This window comes from Oncorhynchus mykiss, chromosome 1 (assembly GCF_057628025.1).
Source record: "Oncorhynchus mykiss isolate SJ-2025 chromosome 1, ASM5762802v1, whole genome shotgun sequence".
Taxonomy (NCBI): Eukaryota; Metazoa; Chordata; class Actinopteri; order Salmoniformes; family Salmonidae; genus Oncorhynchus; species Oncorhynchus mykiss.
The window spans coordinates 86,493,357-86,508,839 of NC_143022.1; the positions used below are offsets into that span (position 1 = coordinate 86,493,357).

The 15,483-nt window shown below is 44.8% G+C and overlaps 1 protein-coding gene across 4 annotated transcripts in view; it reads right to left on the reverse strand.

The window, feature by feature from the left end:
• LOC110530648 (disks large homolog 5) overlaps window positions 1-15,483 on the reverse strand; it is a 102,457-nt gene that overhangs the window by 24,699 nt on the left and 62,275 nt on the right. For 2 of the 4 annotated variants that reach the window (XM_090242433.1, XM_090242429.1), the window contains exons 17-27: window positions 13,641-14,687; window positions 13,025-13,145; window positions 12,510-12,663; window positions 11,874-12,004; window positions 11,636-11,725; window positions 10,778-10,946; window positions 9,183-9,345; window positions 2,385-2,518; window positions 1,805-1,969; window positions 1,472-1,658; window positions 655-803 (exon numbers count right to left, since the gene is read on the reverse strand). In XM_090242433.1, coding sequence (XP_090098559.1) covers window positions 655-803; window positions 1,472-1,658; window positions 1,805-1,969; window positions 2,385-2,518; window positions 9,183-9,345; window positions 10,778-10,946; window positions 11,636-11,725; window positions 11,874-12,004; window positions 12,510-12,663; window positions 13,025-13,145; window positions 13,641-14,687 — 2,510 coding nt within the window. Of the gene's footprint in view, window positions 1-654; window positions 804-1,471; window positions 1,659-1,804; window positions 1,970-2,384; window positions 2,519-9,182; window positions 9,346-10,091; window positions 10,170-10,777; window positions 10,947-11,635; window positions 11,726-11,873; window positions 12,005-12,509; window positions 12,664-13,024; window positions 13,146-13,640; window positions 14,688-15,483 lie in introns of all 4 variants that reach the window. The other 2 variants (XM_090242422.1, XM_090242440.1) reach the window with 2 other exon arrangements.

Genomic DNA, 15,483 nt, shown 5'->3' on the forward strand with positions numbered 1-15,483 from the left:
GACAGATACAGACGTAGACAGATACAGACATAGACAGAGACATAGACATAGACAGATACAGACGTAGACAGAGACATAGACAGATACAGACGTAGACAGAGACATAGACAGATACAGACGTAGACAGAGACATAGACAGATACAGACGTAGACAGAGACATAGACAGATACAGACGTAGACAGAGACATAGACAGATACAGACGTAGACAGACACAGACAGATACAGACAGAGACATAGACAGAGACATTCTTTGCAACTCTGCGTAGAAGGCCAGCATCCCGGAGTCATCTCTTCACTGTTGACGTCGAGACTGGTGTTTTGCAGATACTATTTAATGAAGCTGCCAGTTGAGGAATGTGCTTTTCTTTCTTTCAAAAACAAGGATATTTCTAAGTGACCCAAACTTTTGAACGGTAGTGTGTGTGTGTGTGTGTGTGTGTGTGTGTGTGTGTGTGTGTGTATGTATGTATGTATGTATATTTATACACACATACAGACATATAAACAGACAGACAGTATCTCTATAGTGTAACAGAGGATGATTCTCCTGGAAGTGGGACATAATTGCTTTAGATGAAGAGAGTTCCTCTCCATGGGCTTCACTGGTGCATCATGAAACAGGCATTTTGGAGACAGGTGTGTGTGTGTGTACCTGATATAGAAGCCATCCCCCGGTGTGTCTTTAACCATGTTGAAGTCATCAGGTCGTTGTTGGACTCTGAGAGTGACTGTCTCGGCCGGCTTCAGCATCTCTACATACATCTCCTCCACCGTTTTGTTCTTCATATTCACAGACCCATACTGAGATAGAGAATTGGAATTTACAAACCCCTTTATTGGGTAAACATCATCATTACACAAATACATTTTTAAAAATTATGACAGAGGGAGACAGGGGGAGAAAGGAGAGAGAAAAAGGAGAGAGAAGAGGGAGAGGGGGTGAGAAGGAGCAAGAGTGTGAGATACAGAGAGAGAGAAAGGGAAATAGAGAGTGAGAGAGATGAGTGATAGATTTTGGCAGTGTCTAGACCAATCAATACATTCATTTCAAAGCCCTGGGCTGGTCCAGAGTAAAACACAGACTCCTTCAGCCTCTGTGGTTTTTTGGTTGCATGTCTGTCTATTGATTAGGAGGAGGATGAGAGAGGAGGAAAATGGACAGAGTTCTGTTCTGATGACAAGGCTCTAGGCCTGCTTGAAGAACAGAGATTAAAGTGACAGAGTGGGAGCATGACAGGAATGGGACAGTGCGAGTTACTCTACTTATAGAGATTGGCCGTGTAGGTACACCACAGTGTACAATGAGAGAAAGAGAGGAGAGGGGCAATCGATAAAGGAACAAAGACAGGCAAGGAAAACAGCGATGGGCTTTGGTAGAGATGCTGCACAGTGAAAAATGTTCGCTCATAAAAAAAGTTGTGATAGACCTTGTGTGTGTGTCCACCTACATGCTGGTGTATGTAACCTACCTCCAGTATGAGGTCCCCAGGCTGCAGGCCCTCTGGTCCCCTAGCAGGGCTGTCCTCCTCCAGACTCTTTACATAGACCCCCCGGAGGTTCCCTCCACACAGCCCCAGCCCCAGCTCTGCACCCTGGGCCCTGAGCACCGTCACCACCCGCGGCTCACACACCTTACGACTGCCCTCTGACGACACCCTGGAGTGGAGAAGGGAAGAACGCGAATACCTTACCAAACAGAAATGTGTCTTCTGCGGTACCCAACCCCTGCAATATACACAAATCCACATGAAGTTGGAGAGGCTGGAGCAGTCAGAAGTGGGCCCGGCAGAGGTGTGTGTTACCTGATGAAGCTGTGAGGACTAGTTGTAGGGGTGGTCTGTTTGGAGGAGGGGGTGAGTGTTCCTTCGTCCTGTTCACTCAGAGTGTCTATAGTAGAGTGGTTGTCTGGGGTGGTGGCTCCACTGCCCTGGGGCGTGAACTGGCTGCTCACCGGCTCCAGACCAGAACTACACACGCAGAGAGAGAAAAACCTTAGACCGCTGCGTAACTCGGGAGCCCATACTAAGGCACTGCATCTCAGCGCTAGAGGTGTCACTACAGACACCCTGGTTCGAATCCAGGCTGTATCACAACCAGCCGTGATTGGGAGTCCCACAGGATGGGTTTGGCTGGTGTAGGCCATCATTGGAAATAAGATGTAATTTCTTAACTGACTTGCCTAGTTAAATAAAGGTTAAATATTGGTATCATCTATTTAAAAGGTGGTAAATGAGGCCTGTATATTTTATATGACTACGAGATTTGTCATGGCATGTCCTAGGTCAATTTTACACGCCTTTTGAAGTATGAAAGACTGACATTATCTTTGATTACTCATATATTTATGTAAATTGACCACTGGGAAGAAATGTCATTGTTTACCTGGACCGTGAGGGGTTTCCCAGCTGGTACATGTGGGGGTTGTATTGAGCCATAATGGTGATGGTGTCACACTGCTGACCAATGATCAGCCTGGCCTGCTGCTCTGTGGCATTACGCAGGTTAATACCGTTATACTGGAGGGAAGAGAAAGTTTAGATGTTATTGAAAAATCCTCACTGAAAATAAAGAGCACTTCTCAATTCTACAGGCCATATTCAGGCATTAATAATTATTATTTTATTTTTTATTATTGAATATTCGAAACTTGCAGTGAAGCCGCTCAACAACTACATCATACAAGTCATCCAACAGATCTCATTCAGAGCGATACACAGAAACATCCAGGGTCAATGCCCTGCTCAAGGGCTCGTTGACAGTTCTCCCACCAGGCCAAAAAACGTGAACCCCAACCCTCCAAGATCCCCCCACAGTTCCCCAATAGCTGTCCCTCAACCATTCGAGACCACTCCCACAATCCCCCCCTGGAAGAAAAATAAAAAAAATACAATTACTTCCGTTCCCCACCCCCAGAACCCCCCAATGCACCAACAACCAAGAGAATGAACTAAAGAGAAACAAGGAAAAAAGACAGAAGAAAACAGTAAACAACAATGCAAAAAAATACAAATAAAACAAAATAATAAATATAAAACAAAGGACATCAAGGACAACTAAAATCATAACAGCAATGCCAACTGTATATGTTTGTGTGCATGTCTGGCACTATTACATGAATGTGTGTGTTCTTGTATGTGTTTATTTGAATGAGAGCATGTGTACAAACACCTGCACGGCATCAGCCTCGGGCAGGCATTAGTTGTAAAAATACTGCCACTTAGTGTCATTTAAACATACGTTTTATTATGTTTCATTTTGATTTTTTATATTTTTTAAATGTTTTTTTTTAGGTTTATCTTTGACCATCATTCCATCTCCCACATAGCAACTCCACTCTAACTTGTCTCCAATTCCACATACCAATCCTCAGCCCATCCCATCTATCTCTGCTGGCCACACACTTTGGGTTCCTACGCAACACATATCTTTCAACTATGCTGTGACGTTTAACGTACAATTTCAATAGAATCCACAGATTGCGAGTTGAAGACAAATACTTTTACTAAGAGTATCAGTATATTAGTAATTGACTGACCTGGTCTCTCCATCTCCTAACAGTACTATTTCTAGGGTCAATTTTAAATAAATTCTATGCATTTTCAGCCATTCCTGAACCTGAGACCAGAAACAGGCTACCTTATGGCAATACAGAATCATTAACCCATTTATTTTGGGAACAAAATCTGCAGTGCTTTGATGATTTTACGCCCCAAATATTAAACATCTTGTTGGTGGCAAGAATTCTATATAATAATTTTAGCTGAAAAGCACAAAGTCTTGAATTTTGGATTGTTTTATATATCAACTCATACACCACCCTGTACCATCAAATCTCTTCCCAACTACTTTGCAATCTGTATGGCATAATTGTCAACATTCTGGTCCTCAAATGAAACTGGTATACTTTCCTATGTATGCTATTTTTATTCCTCCACAAGTTATGATCCTTTATATTGGGCAGACAGACCAGTTCCGTACCTCCTCCCGCTGCCACCTGCCTCCTCCATTTTTGGGGTAATGCTGTAATCAATTGGTTGTACTCTTGGATTGAGCAGACCTTCCCATTCAATTTTGATAACTCCATGAAGGACACAACTCTCCCATTCCAATTTACAATATACCCTTTTCAAACATCTTTCCCATAAATACAGATATTTTATCAGCCAGCATATTTGAGTTCAGCCATAATATTTGTTCTATCTTTTCAGGGGGATGAAATTGAAATTGTAGCCAGCTCTGCAATGCTTGTTTGAAAAAAAAAAAAAAAAAAAAATTAAGAGAAAATGAGACATAGCAATCTGCACAAAGGCAAGAAGGGCATTTTTAAACAATGGATGAGCTTTTCTTAGTAATCTACTTGAGAACCATTTAGGGTTTTTGTTTTTGTGCTGGTCGAGGGCAGTCAGGTCTGGAGGGAACCAGGGGCTATATCTGTTCTTAGTTCTGCTTTTTTTTGAACGGAGCATGCTTATCTAAGATGGTGAGGAATTTACTTTTAAAGAATGACCAGGCATCCTCAACTGACGGAATGAGGTCAATATCCTTCCAGGATACCCAGGCCAGGTCGATTAGAAAGGCCTGCTCGCAGAAGTGTTTTAGGGAGCGTTTGACAGTGATGAGGGGTGGTCGTTTGACTGCGGACCCGCAGCGGATACAGGCAATGAGGCAATGATCGCTGAGATCCTGATTGAAGACAGCGGAGGTGTATTTGGAGGGCCAGTTGGTCAGGATAACATCTATGAGGGTGCCCTTGTTTACAGATTTAGGGTTGTACCTGGTGGGTTCCTTGATGATTTGTGTGAGATTGAGGGCATCTAGCTTAGATTGTAGGACTGCCGGGGTGTTAAGCATATCCCAGTTTAGGTCACCTAACAGAACAAACTCTGAAGCTAGATGGGGGGCGATCAATTCACAAATGGTGTCCAGGGCACAGCTGGGAGCTGAGGGGGGTCGGTAGCAGGCGGCAACAGTGAGAGACTTATTTCTGGAGAGAGTCATTTTTAAAATTAGTAGTTCGAACTGTTTGGGTATGGACCTGGAAAGTATGACATTACTTGGCAGGCTATCTCTGCAGCAGACTGCAACTCCTCCCCCTTTGGCAGTTCTATCTTGACGGAAAATAATGCACAGACAGGGATCTGGTGGGGTGCGGGTACAGTGGAGGTAAGCCCGGGCACTGGGTGATGATAAGAGAGGTTGTATCTCTGGACATGCTGGTTGTAATGAGTGAGGTCACCGCATGTATAGGAGGTGGGACAAAGGAGGTATCAGAGGTATGAAGAGTGGAACTAGGGGCTCCATTGTAAAATAAAACAATGATACCTAACCTGAACAACAGTATACAAGGCATAATGACATTTGACTGAGACATACAGAGACATACAGCGAGGCATAAAGTAATCGCAGGTGTTGATTGGGAGAGCTAGCTAAAACAACAGGTGACACAACAACAGCTAATCAGCTAACACAACAACAGCAGGTAAAATGGCGATGACTAGGCAGAGCAGGTCGGATAAACTACACACAGAGCCTGAGTTCGCGGCTGGGGCCGACAGATAAAAAAATAAATAAACAGAATGGAGTACCGTAATTAATGGACAGTCCAGCAGGCATCAGCTATGTAGCCAAGTGATCATAGTGTCCAGGGGGCAGCAATATATGGAACAGGGAAGCCGCCACTATGCTAGCAGGCGACAGGGCGTTTAAAGTTAGTAGCCCTCCTACGCAGGCCGGTTGAAGGCACAGCGGATGGAGTATTTGTCGGCAGACCAGTCGTGGTGGTGCGGCGGGGCGTCGTGTCGCCAGAGAATCCAAGCCAGATGGCGAAAGAGGTATTGTAGAATTTAGTTTGCTGGCCGGGAGATGCGTTAGCCACTATTGGCGTTAGCCACTATAGCCAATCGGTAGCAGCGGTGATCCGGTGCCAAGGTCCAGAGTTTACAGCAAGGATCCGGTGGAGTATTGGGCTCTAGCCGTGTATGAGTGGGGTTCGGGTGAACAGCTGAGTAGGCCGGGAGGTGGGCCTCAGGGATAGCTTCGGTACTGGGTGCCACGGTGAGCTAGCTAGCTGCAAGCTAGCTGTGAAGATCAGAAGTAGTGGTTTAGAGATTATGTCAGGAATCCGGCGTTGTTGTGGAGAGACAGTCCGATACTGGTAGACTAGCGAGTATTATCCAGGCTAAGAACAGGGCTGGTATCTGTGCAGAAGGTAAAAGCTGCTAGCAGTGGCTAACAATGACTAAATAGCTAATTAGCTGGTTAGCTTCTGGAGGTTCTTGAATGTGTTCTAAAATTTTAAAATAATAGCGATACCATATCAAATTGGGCGAGGCAGGTTACCGGAAGGTATAATCGAATTAAAAATCGGAAAGAGATTGAAAATAAAATTGAAATATATATACGAAAAATACAAAAGTACACGAGACACGAACAAAACACGTCATCACTGCTACGCCATCAGGAGTAGCCAGCGCCATAAGTAAGTGAGTAAACTGATATGGCAAAGGAGTTAATCAGGGCAATTTTTCCATAAATCGACAGGGTGCAGGATCTTGTCTATTTTTACAAGTTTTATATTAAAATTCATTGTGGAGAGCTTATTTATATAATTTGTAATATGAATACCGAGTTTGTCTACTTCACCATCAGCCCATTTTATAGGTAAACTGCAGGTTAATGTAAAATGTGTATTTTTTGAGGATCCAATATGTAATATTGTACAATTATCATAATGAACTTTTCTGTACGCTCTGGACTAAAACCTATCAAAATATTCAATGAGACATTGCAGGGATCTAGCTTGTGGACTTAACATAAAACTTGAGTCGTCGGCATACATGGACACCTTTATTTTTAAGCCTTGGATTTCTAAACCTTTAATGTTGTTAATAGATCTGATTTTAATAGCTAGCATTTTTGATGGCCATAACGAATAGATATGGTCACAGAGGACACCCTTGTTTAACTCCTCTTGACAATTCAAAACTCTGAGAAGTAGCCGTTATTTACTATTTTACACCTGGGGTTGATATACATTATTTCCCCCCATTTTATTAGAATCACCGAAATTGAAAAAAGCCAGGCATTTATAAATAAAAGCCAGTCTTACTTTATTAAATGCTTTTTCAAAATCTGCTATAAATACTATTCCTTGCTTCTTATATATTTCATGATGTTCTATTATTTCTAGTAGTTGTCGTATATTATCTCCAATGTATCGTCCATGTATAAAACCTGTCTGATCAGGATGAACAATACCTGGTAAAAACCCTTTTAATTCTGAGTGCTATGCGTTTTGCTGATATTTTTGCATCACAACATTGAAGTGTAAAGGGCCTTCAGTTTTTTAGCTAGACTGGGTCTTTATATTTGCCATCTGGTTCTTGTTTTAATAATAGAGAAATCAGACCTTCCTGCGGAGTACCTGAGACTAGCATTTTATAGGAGTAGTTAAAACAATCAAAAAATACTTGATATACCTCTACCGGTATGCCATCAAGCCCTGGGGTTTTTCCAGACTGAAAGGATCAAATAGCCTCAAAAAGTTTCAGGCATTAATGTGTGACTAAATCATTCTGGATAAGAGCGTCTGCTTCAGTACCAGTCATAAGTTTGGACCACTACTCATTCAAGGGTTTTGCTTCATTTTTACTATTTTCTACATTGCAGAATAATAGTGAAGACATCAAAACTATGAAATAACACAAATGGAATCATGTAGTAACCAAAAAAAAGTGATAAATCTAAATATATTTGATATTCTTCGAAGTAGCCACCCTTCGCTTTGATGACAGCATTACACACTCTTGGCATTCTCTCAACCAGCTTCATGACGTAGTCACCTGGAATGCATTTCAAATAAGGAGGTGTGCCATGTTTAAAGTTAATTTGTGAAATGTCTTCCTTCTTAATGCGTTTCAGCCAATCATTTGTGTTGTGACAAGGTAGGGGTGGTATACAGAAGATAGGGCTATTTGGTAAAAGACCAAGTCCATATTACGGCAAGAACAGCTCAAATAAGCAAAGAGAAACGACAGTCCATCATTACTTGAAGACATGGTCAGTCAATCCGGAAAATGTCAATTACTTTGAAGTGCAGTCACAAAAACGATCAAGCTCTATGATGAAACTGGCTCTCATGAGAACCGCCACAGGCAAGGAAGACCCAGAGTTACCTCTGCTGCAGAGGAAAAGTTCATTAGCATTACCAGTCTCAGGAATTACAACCAAATAAATGCTTCAGAGTTCAAGTAACAGACATCTCAACATCAACTGTTCAGAGGAGACTGCGTGAATCAGGCCTTCATGGTCGAATTGCTGCAAAGAAACTACTACGAAGAAGAGACTTGCTTGGGCCAAGAAACACGAGCAATGGACATTAGACCGGTGGAAATTTGTCCTTTGGTCTGTAAGTCCAAATTTGAGATTTTTGGTTCGAACTGCCATGTCTTTGTGAGAAGCAGAGTAGGTGAACGGATGATCTCCGCATGTGTGGTTCCCATCGTGAAGGATAAAGGAGGTGTGATGGTGCTTTTCTGGTGACACTGTTTGTGATTTATTTAGAATTCAAGGCACACTTAAACAGCATGGCTACCACAGCATTTTGCAGCAATACGCCATCCCATTTGTTTTTCAACAGGACAATGACCCAACACACATCCAGGATGTATAAGGGCTATTTGACCAAGAACGAGAGTGATGGAGTGCTGAATCACCCGACCTCAACCTAATTGAGATGGTTTGGGATGAGTTGGACTGCAGAGTGAAGGAAAAACAGCCAACAAGTGCTCAGCACATGTGGGAACTCCTTCATGACTGTAGGAAAAGCATTCCTGGTGAAGCTGGTTGAGAAAATGCCAAGTGTGCAAAGCTGTCATCAAGGCAAAGGGTGGCTACTTTGAAAAATCAAAAATATATTTTGATTTGTGTAACACTTTTTGGGTTACTTCATAGTTTTGTTGTCTTCACAATTATTCGACAATGTAGAAAATAGTAAAAATAAAGAAAAACCCTAGAATTAGTAGGTGTGTACAAACTTTTAACTGGTGCTGTAAATGACTATAATGTTTTATTACATTACTAGGAATAAACTTCATCACAGAATCACATTGACAATTTCCTCCTGATCTGAAATGTATTTGATCCTTAACCCTGCCAGGAAGAAATGAAACAGGAAGTTACCTCGAGGAGTTGGTCACCGTACTCCAGGCCGGCCTGGTGGGCGATGCTGCCTCCCGTCACCTTGGAGACGAAGATGCCGCCGTTCTCGCCACCGACGATAGAGATGCCCAGAGGCTCCGCCCCTTTGTGAACGATCACGTTCCGAGGTTCCTCCAGGTACGGCCTGATGGGAGGGAGGGATGAGATAAAACATCAGGGCTACATGTCAACTCCCCAATAAGGGTCTGGACAAAAGTAGTGCACTACATAGGGACTAGGGTGCTATGAAACACACATGTTGATTTTCACAATACATAGGCATAGCTCATACACAGAGCCATATTATATTTCACAGGAAGGACCAACAGTCAGAAATAAAAAGGGACAAACAGTGTGCTAAAAGACGAAGAAAAGCAAAAGGTGGTGAAGTGGACTCAGAGGTAGCTTCACACTCAGCATCACGACTAGGATTGGACCCAAACACACAGAGAATGCCATGCCATCTGCAAAAGGTCACGAACCTTCAGTATCATGCAGCTTCAGTGAGAATGACTTTACACATGAAACAAGGGGCCACGTAATTTCAAACAAGTCCAATCAAACAAACACAATTGAGAGACAGCACACATCAATCTATCAAATCTGGATCAAGAGGAATAGTTGGGCAGGTTTTCTGGATCTTTGTAAACCTAGCATGCACAGACCTGTTTGACTGGAAGGTGGGATTGAGGCCTAACTGCTGTTCGGGTTGAGAAATACCACACAACACATGCTTTATACATCCCAGGTGTCTAGACCAGATCTCGATGGGCTCTCTCCTTGTTACTAGGCCTCAGCGTAGGGGTTGTTTCTGGACAAGCCTGGGTCTCTCTCTTTATCTCAAGCATGTTAACAGTAAGATCATCTGTGTCTGAGGTGGATCCAACGAACCTGAGGCTCCTGAGAGAGGAGAACCTCGGCCTAGCAGCCAGAGGGATCCTCAGAAAAGACCTGTTACGGTACAGAGACCTGGAGACATTTACACACATGGCAGATAGAAGAGAAGAAACGAGGGAGGATATGGAGGAGAGAAAAGCAGACAGGGCAGAGGAAGAAAGACAGCAAGGTGGTGAAAAATAGAAAATATGCAGAGGCCAAACAGTTCTGCTGTGATAAGAAAAACAGAAAAATAAACAAGAATACTAGCCTGGTTCCTTCTGTGTGTGCTTTAGCAAATCCATCTAACATCGTCATTCCACTGGCATAGTCAGGGGAGTTGGCTAAAGCACAAACAGATCTGGGATCAGGCTACAAAGAGAAATGACAGCAGCATACTGCATTTACCAACAGCATTATAACTGATCTATAATCAATGCATCACACACTTCCTATTTGTATTATTGCCAAACCTCTCCTCGAGTACCCTCAGCCTATTCCAGTACATGCACATCTGATTCAACTAATAAAGGACTTGGTGATTATTTGACCAATTGAATCATGTGTTCTAGTACTGGAACAGAGTCACCACATAGAACTGCTGGTGGCAGGAGATACTACAGACATGGTTTTACACCTTCCTTCCCTTTTTAAAATCATTCTTATTTTTCCCCCCACTTGTCTCGTCTTTTCCTTCCTACCGGTCTTTCCTCCGCTCTCCTATTGGCACAGGGCTGACGGAGAATCTGGGCAGGGTGGAGATAGAGCTCTGTGATTGGCTGCTAGCGAAGGAGGAAGTCTCCAGGTTGAGAGGTGAGTGGGGTGGAGTGATGAGGCTGGGGCTGCTGCACTCTGAATGGGACAGGGAGCCTGGAGGCGAGGGGCCGGGGAGAGACGAAGGGAGAGGGGGGAGAAGAGGAGGGGAAGAAACTTAAAATGAGATGAGAATGTACTTAATCAATCCCAAAAGGAAAATGTGTTTGTCATTCTTACAACCGTAGTAAAAACAATTAAAATGCTCAAAACAGTTCAAACATGGTAGTAGGACGAGAGGGAGAGAATTGGTCCATAGTTCCAGTATCATTTCTCAGAGAGGTAATCAGGTTGGAAATACCAGACACAAACATGTTCACCCCCAGCTTTAACTTCGAGGGACCGAAAATCTATACGATTAACCAAGTGTTTCCCTGAGTTTAGTGTTATGACTCTTTTCGTCCCCCCTCTTTTAGCCGTAAATCACAGCACCTTTAAATGAGCTGCTAACAGGGCTGTCACATTCTCCTCCGAGAATACATGAGCGTAGTCAGCTGTTTGACTTGGAATAAGTTCTTTAGTTGAGTGGAAAATCAGTGCTCTAAAGGCTCATTGGGTCCAGCGTCAGAAAATATTGGTAGAGATGCCCAATATTCAGGAAACAGGAATCTTAAAAGTTAATACATTCATTCATCCATCCAGCCATTTGTTAATTCATTCATTTTCCCAACCCCCCACCCATTTGTTTGTTCAATCATCCATCCATGCATAAATTAATCCGTTCATTGCTCTATCCATGCATGTACCTCTGTCAGAGCCCAGCATGGACCGTGGGTAGCGGGGAGTGGAGGGGATCTTTATCCTCTCTGTCCGGTACTGGACGTTACTGGACCAACCTGATGGAATAGAGGAAAAGTCCATCAGTGTGTGTGTGTGTGTGTATGTGTGTATGTGTGTGTGTGTGGGTGTGTGTAAGCATGTACTGTATAATATGAGTGTTGTGTGTGTGGCATGCGTGCATGCGTGGGTGATTGACTGACTGACCAAGGCGAGCGCTGGAGGGTAGCGAGTTGGTACCATGGGAGGTGCTGCTGCTGCGTGACGAGGACGATGAGTAGTCTGCTGCTGGACGCTTCTGGCTCAGGTCCAGGCTCAGACGACCCTGGTGCTGCGGACTGACACACACACACTCTAACTACATAATTCATGGGTTGCACTTAGCGTCATTTACGCACGCCATTGTTATAAAATGCATCTTGAGGACTGGTGCACGAATGAACTCAATACATTCTCAAACAGGAAGACATTTCAAAAGAAGGTAACTAATTAGTAGAAAAACCTTTGGTCATCACTGTAATGTCGTCACAGACTTCACGTTGTTCAACGTTAGCTAGCTAGCTAAGATTGAGGGGAGAGCATTTAACCTAGCTAACATTAGCATTGCTAGGTATTTTTAACAAACCTTCCTTACTAATAGCAACCTTGCCATCTGTCTAAAGTAAATTTGACTACATTATAATGCTGACCAACTTGTTTCCTACTAATTATTTGCCTACTTCAGCAATGGCATCATATTTTTAAGCCACGATACTGTAATTTAGACAAAACAGTCATTTGCCCCCGTTAAGAATGACTGGGCATCTTGGTTTTCGGGGCAGTTATTCTGTCTGTGGTAGTTACCTGTGGTGTTGGTTGTTGTGCTGGTGTTGGCAGATCTGGGAGGAGACAGAGGGACAGTTGTTGGTGTGGACTCTGTGGCTGCGGACTGTGTATACTGGGTTCCTCATCACAGCAGTCACTGCTGGACACGGGGCAAGGCCACGATGGGCCGAATCTGACAACACAACACACACTGGTTTGAGAACATTACCACACTGGTTAGATGGGAGGAACACACTGGTTAGATGGGAGGAACGGTTAAGAGCATTGGGCCAGTAATTCGCTGGTTCCAATTCCCAAGCGGACAATGTGGAAAAATCTTCCATTCTGCTCTTGAGCAAGGCAGTTGACCCCCAAGAACAACTGCTCCCCGGGCTCTGAGGACATGGATGTTGATTAAGGCAGCCCCCCGCACCTCTCTGATTCAGAGGGGTTGGGTTAAATGCAGAAGACGCATTTCAGTTGAATGCATTCAGTAGTACAACTGACTAGGTATCCCCTTTTCTTTTTGATGCGTGCGTGTGTGAGAGACTCACTTGCAGACAAGGTACCGTTGTAGACTGTGGAGCCGAAGCCCACACTCTGTCTGTGGAAGCGGTTGGGGGAGGAGCGAAGCATCTCTCTGGGCTCTGGAGAGTGATCATCATTGGAGTAGCTCTTGTGATTGACATATACAGACATCAATTAGTTTAATGATGATAAACAGAAACAGCAGGTGAATAAGAAGAAGAACCCATTTCAGAGTGTTGGGATGACAATCACAGTTCAATAACCAGGAGCAGAAACAGGAAGAGGAGACTAAAGGAGTCTTTTGAGAGTGTTGGGATGGGACCACAGCCCCTGGCTCAGCACTGTGAGACATGGTCTGCTTATTGCCTGGAACTCTGTGCAGAAGTATCAAGCAGTTTCTCTCTTTGTGTTTTGAGACATAAGACGCATCTCTATAGTCTTAAGTGGCATCCTCTCCTCTACTCGATCACAGTTGATGTTAAACACAGTCTTGGAAGGTGCACGCAACATAAGAGGGTGCCTTCACCAGTTCAGTTCTTTAACGTCACTGTAGATGGAGGAGAGGAAGCCTTTAGGGTATACTATTGTGACCGGCCCTTGTGAAAAGCACTATAGATAGCATCACATTAATAACAAACTGACCTGGAAGGCGGGCAGGGGGATGGACTGGGGGGTCATCCTACGTCTGAGCGCTGGGGCAGATTTAGGGCGGGGCCTCTTTACCTCAGGCTCCTCACCCCGGGTTCGACCAATGTCCTCGTCACATGACTTCCTCTGCGTCAGGACCTTCCCATCCAGGAAGTAGTGGTTCCCGTTCCTGTCCCTCTCTCGTTCCCCACTGCTCTCCCCCATAACCATGGCAACAGCCTCCCCTTTGCCCCCGTCGGAGGTAAGCGTGCAGTCGGAAGCAGAGCTGCTCTGCTGTTTGTGTTTGAATTTGAACGAATCGTTGCGGGTGGGCGGAGTCGGAGGTGTGGGTGTGGCCGTAGAGGAGGAGGAGAGAGACTCCCTCTTGGAGGGCTGCGGGGAGTGGGCCACCAGCTGACTGGACGACAGGAACTCCATCTTGGAAGACTGTGGCGCCGTCTCAGACCGTGGTTTGAAGGCATCCGGGTTGAAGATAGACTTCCTCTGTTTGGGCGACTTGAAGATGGACAGTTGGGTCGGAGTCATCGCTGTGGTCGTATCCACGGCGACGGACATCCCACCTACGATCACCTTGGGCCAGGTGCCACCACTTTGCTTCCTCTCCAGGGTGGTCTCCATGGTGATGCAGTCGGCAGGTTTAGAGGGGTCATAGGTGATGGGGGGTGGGGGTGCATTGGCGTAGGGGGACCCAGAGCAGCACTCCTGGAAGGCGCTGGGGCCGTAGCGGCCCGGGGAACCCAGAACGAGGTCAGAGGACGGCCGAAGGCTGGTTGAGTGGAGAGACACCATGGAAAAGGGCTTCCTGATGTCCCCGTACACCCCCATCCCCTCCTCAGGTTCACCTGCCCCACCCTTCCTCCTCTCTCCAGGGATGTTGACGTTACTACCCCCCCCTCCTGTGTCGGGGCAGAAGATGTCTGTCTGCGTGGAGCTGTTGTGTTTGAGGCTGTTCCTGGAGAGTACCTCGGAGAGACGGCCGTTGGACGATGACTCCCGCAGGCTCTCGAAGATGCTCTGGCCCGACGAACTGTGAGGAAAGAACTGGGGACATAAGAGGATAGAGGACAGAGAAAGAGGTGTGTTAGGAGTAGTGAACACATTTACTTTTCCCCTGAAAAAAAGTATTACACTATCCTGATATCTAGCCACTGCAGCGTAGCAGTGGAGGCTGCTGAGGGGCAGCTCATTACGGCTGGAACGGAGCAAATGGAATGGCAATAAACAATGTGTTTGTCCTCCCCAATGAAGGTGCCACTAACCTCCTGTGCAGTGAATTAGTATCTAAAGTGTTTGTTATTGAGAAATTCAAATGAGTACTAAAATTAGTACCCTCTGTAGCATTTCTCTGCATATATCAATGATGTTGCTCTTGCCGCGGGCGATTCCCTAATCCACCTCTACGCAGACGACACCATTCTGTATACTTCTGGCCCTTCCTTGGACACTGTGCTATCTAACCTCCAAACAAGCTTCAATGCCATACAACACTCCTTCCGTGGCCTCCAACTGCTCTTAAACGCTAGTAAAACCAAATGCATGCTTTTCAACCGTTCGCTGCCTGCACCTGCACGCCTGACTAGCATCACCACCCTGGATGGTTCCGACCTTCCGAATATGTGGACATCTATAAGTACCTAGGTGTCTGGCTAGACTGTAAACTCTCCTTCCAGACTCATATCAAACATCTCCAATCCAAAATCAAATCTAGAATCGGCTTTCTATTTTGCAACAAAGCCTCCTTCACTCACGCCGCCAAACTTACCCTAGTAAAACTGACTATCCTACCGATCCTCGACTTCGGCGATGTCATCTACAAAATGGCTTCCAATACTCTACT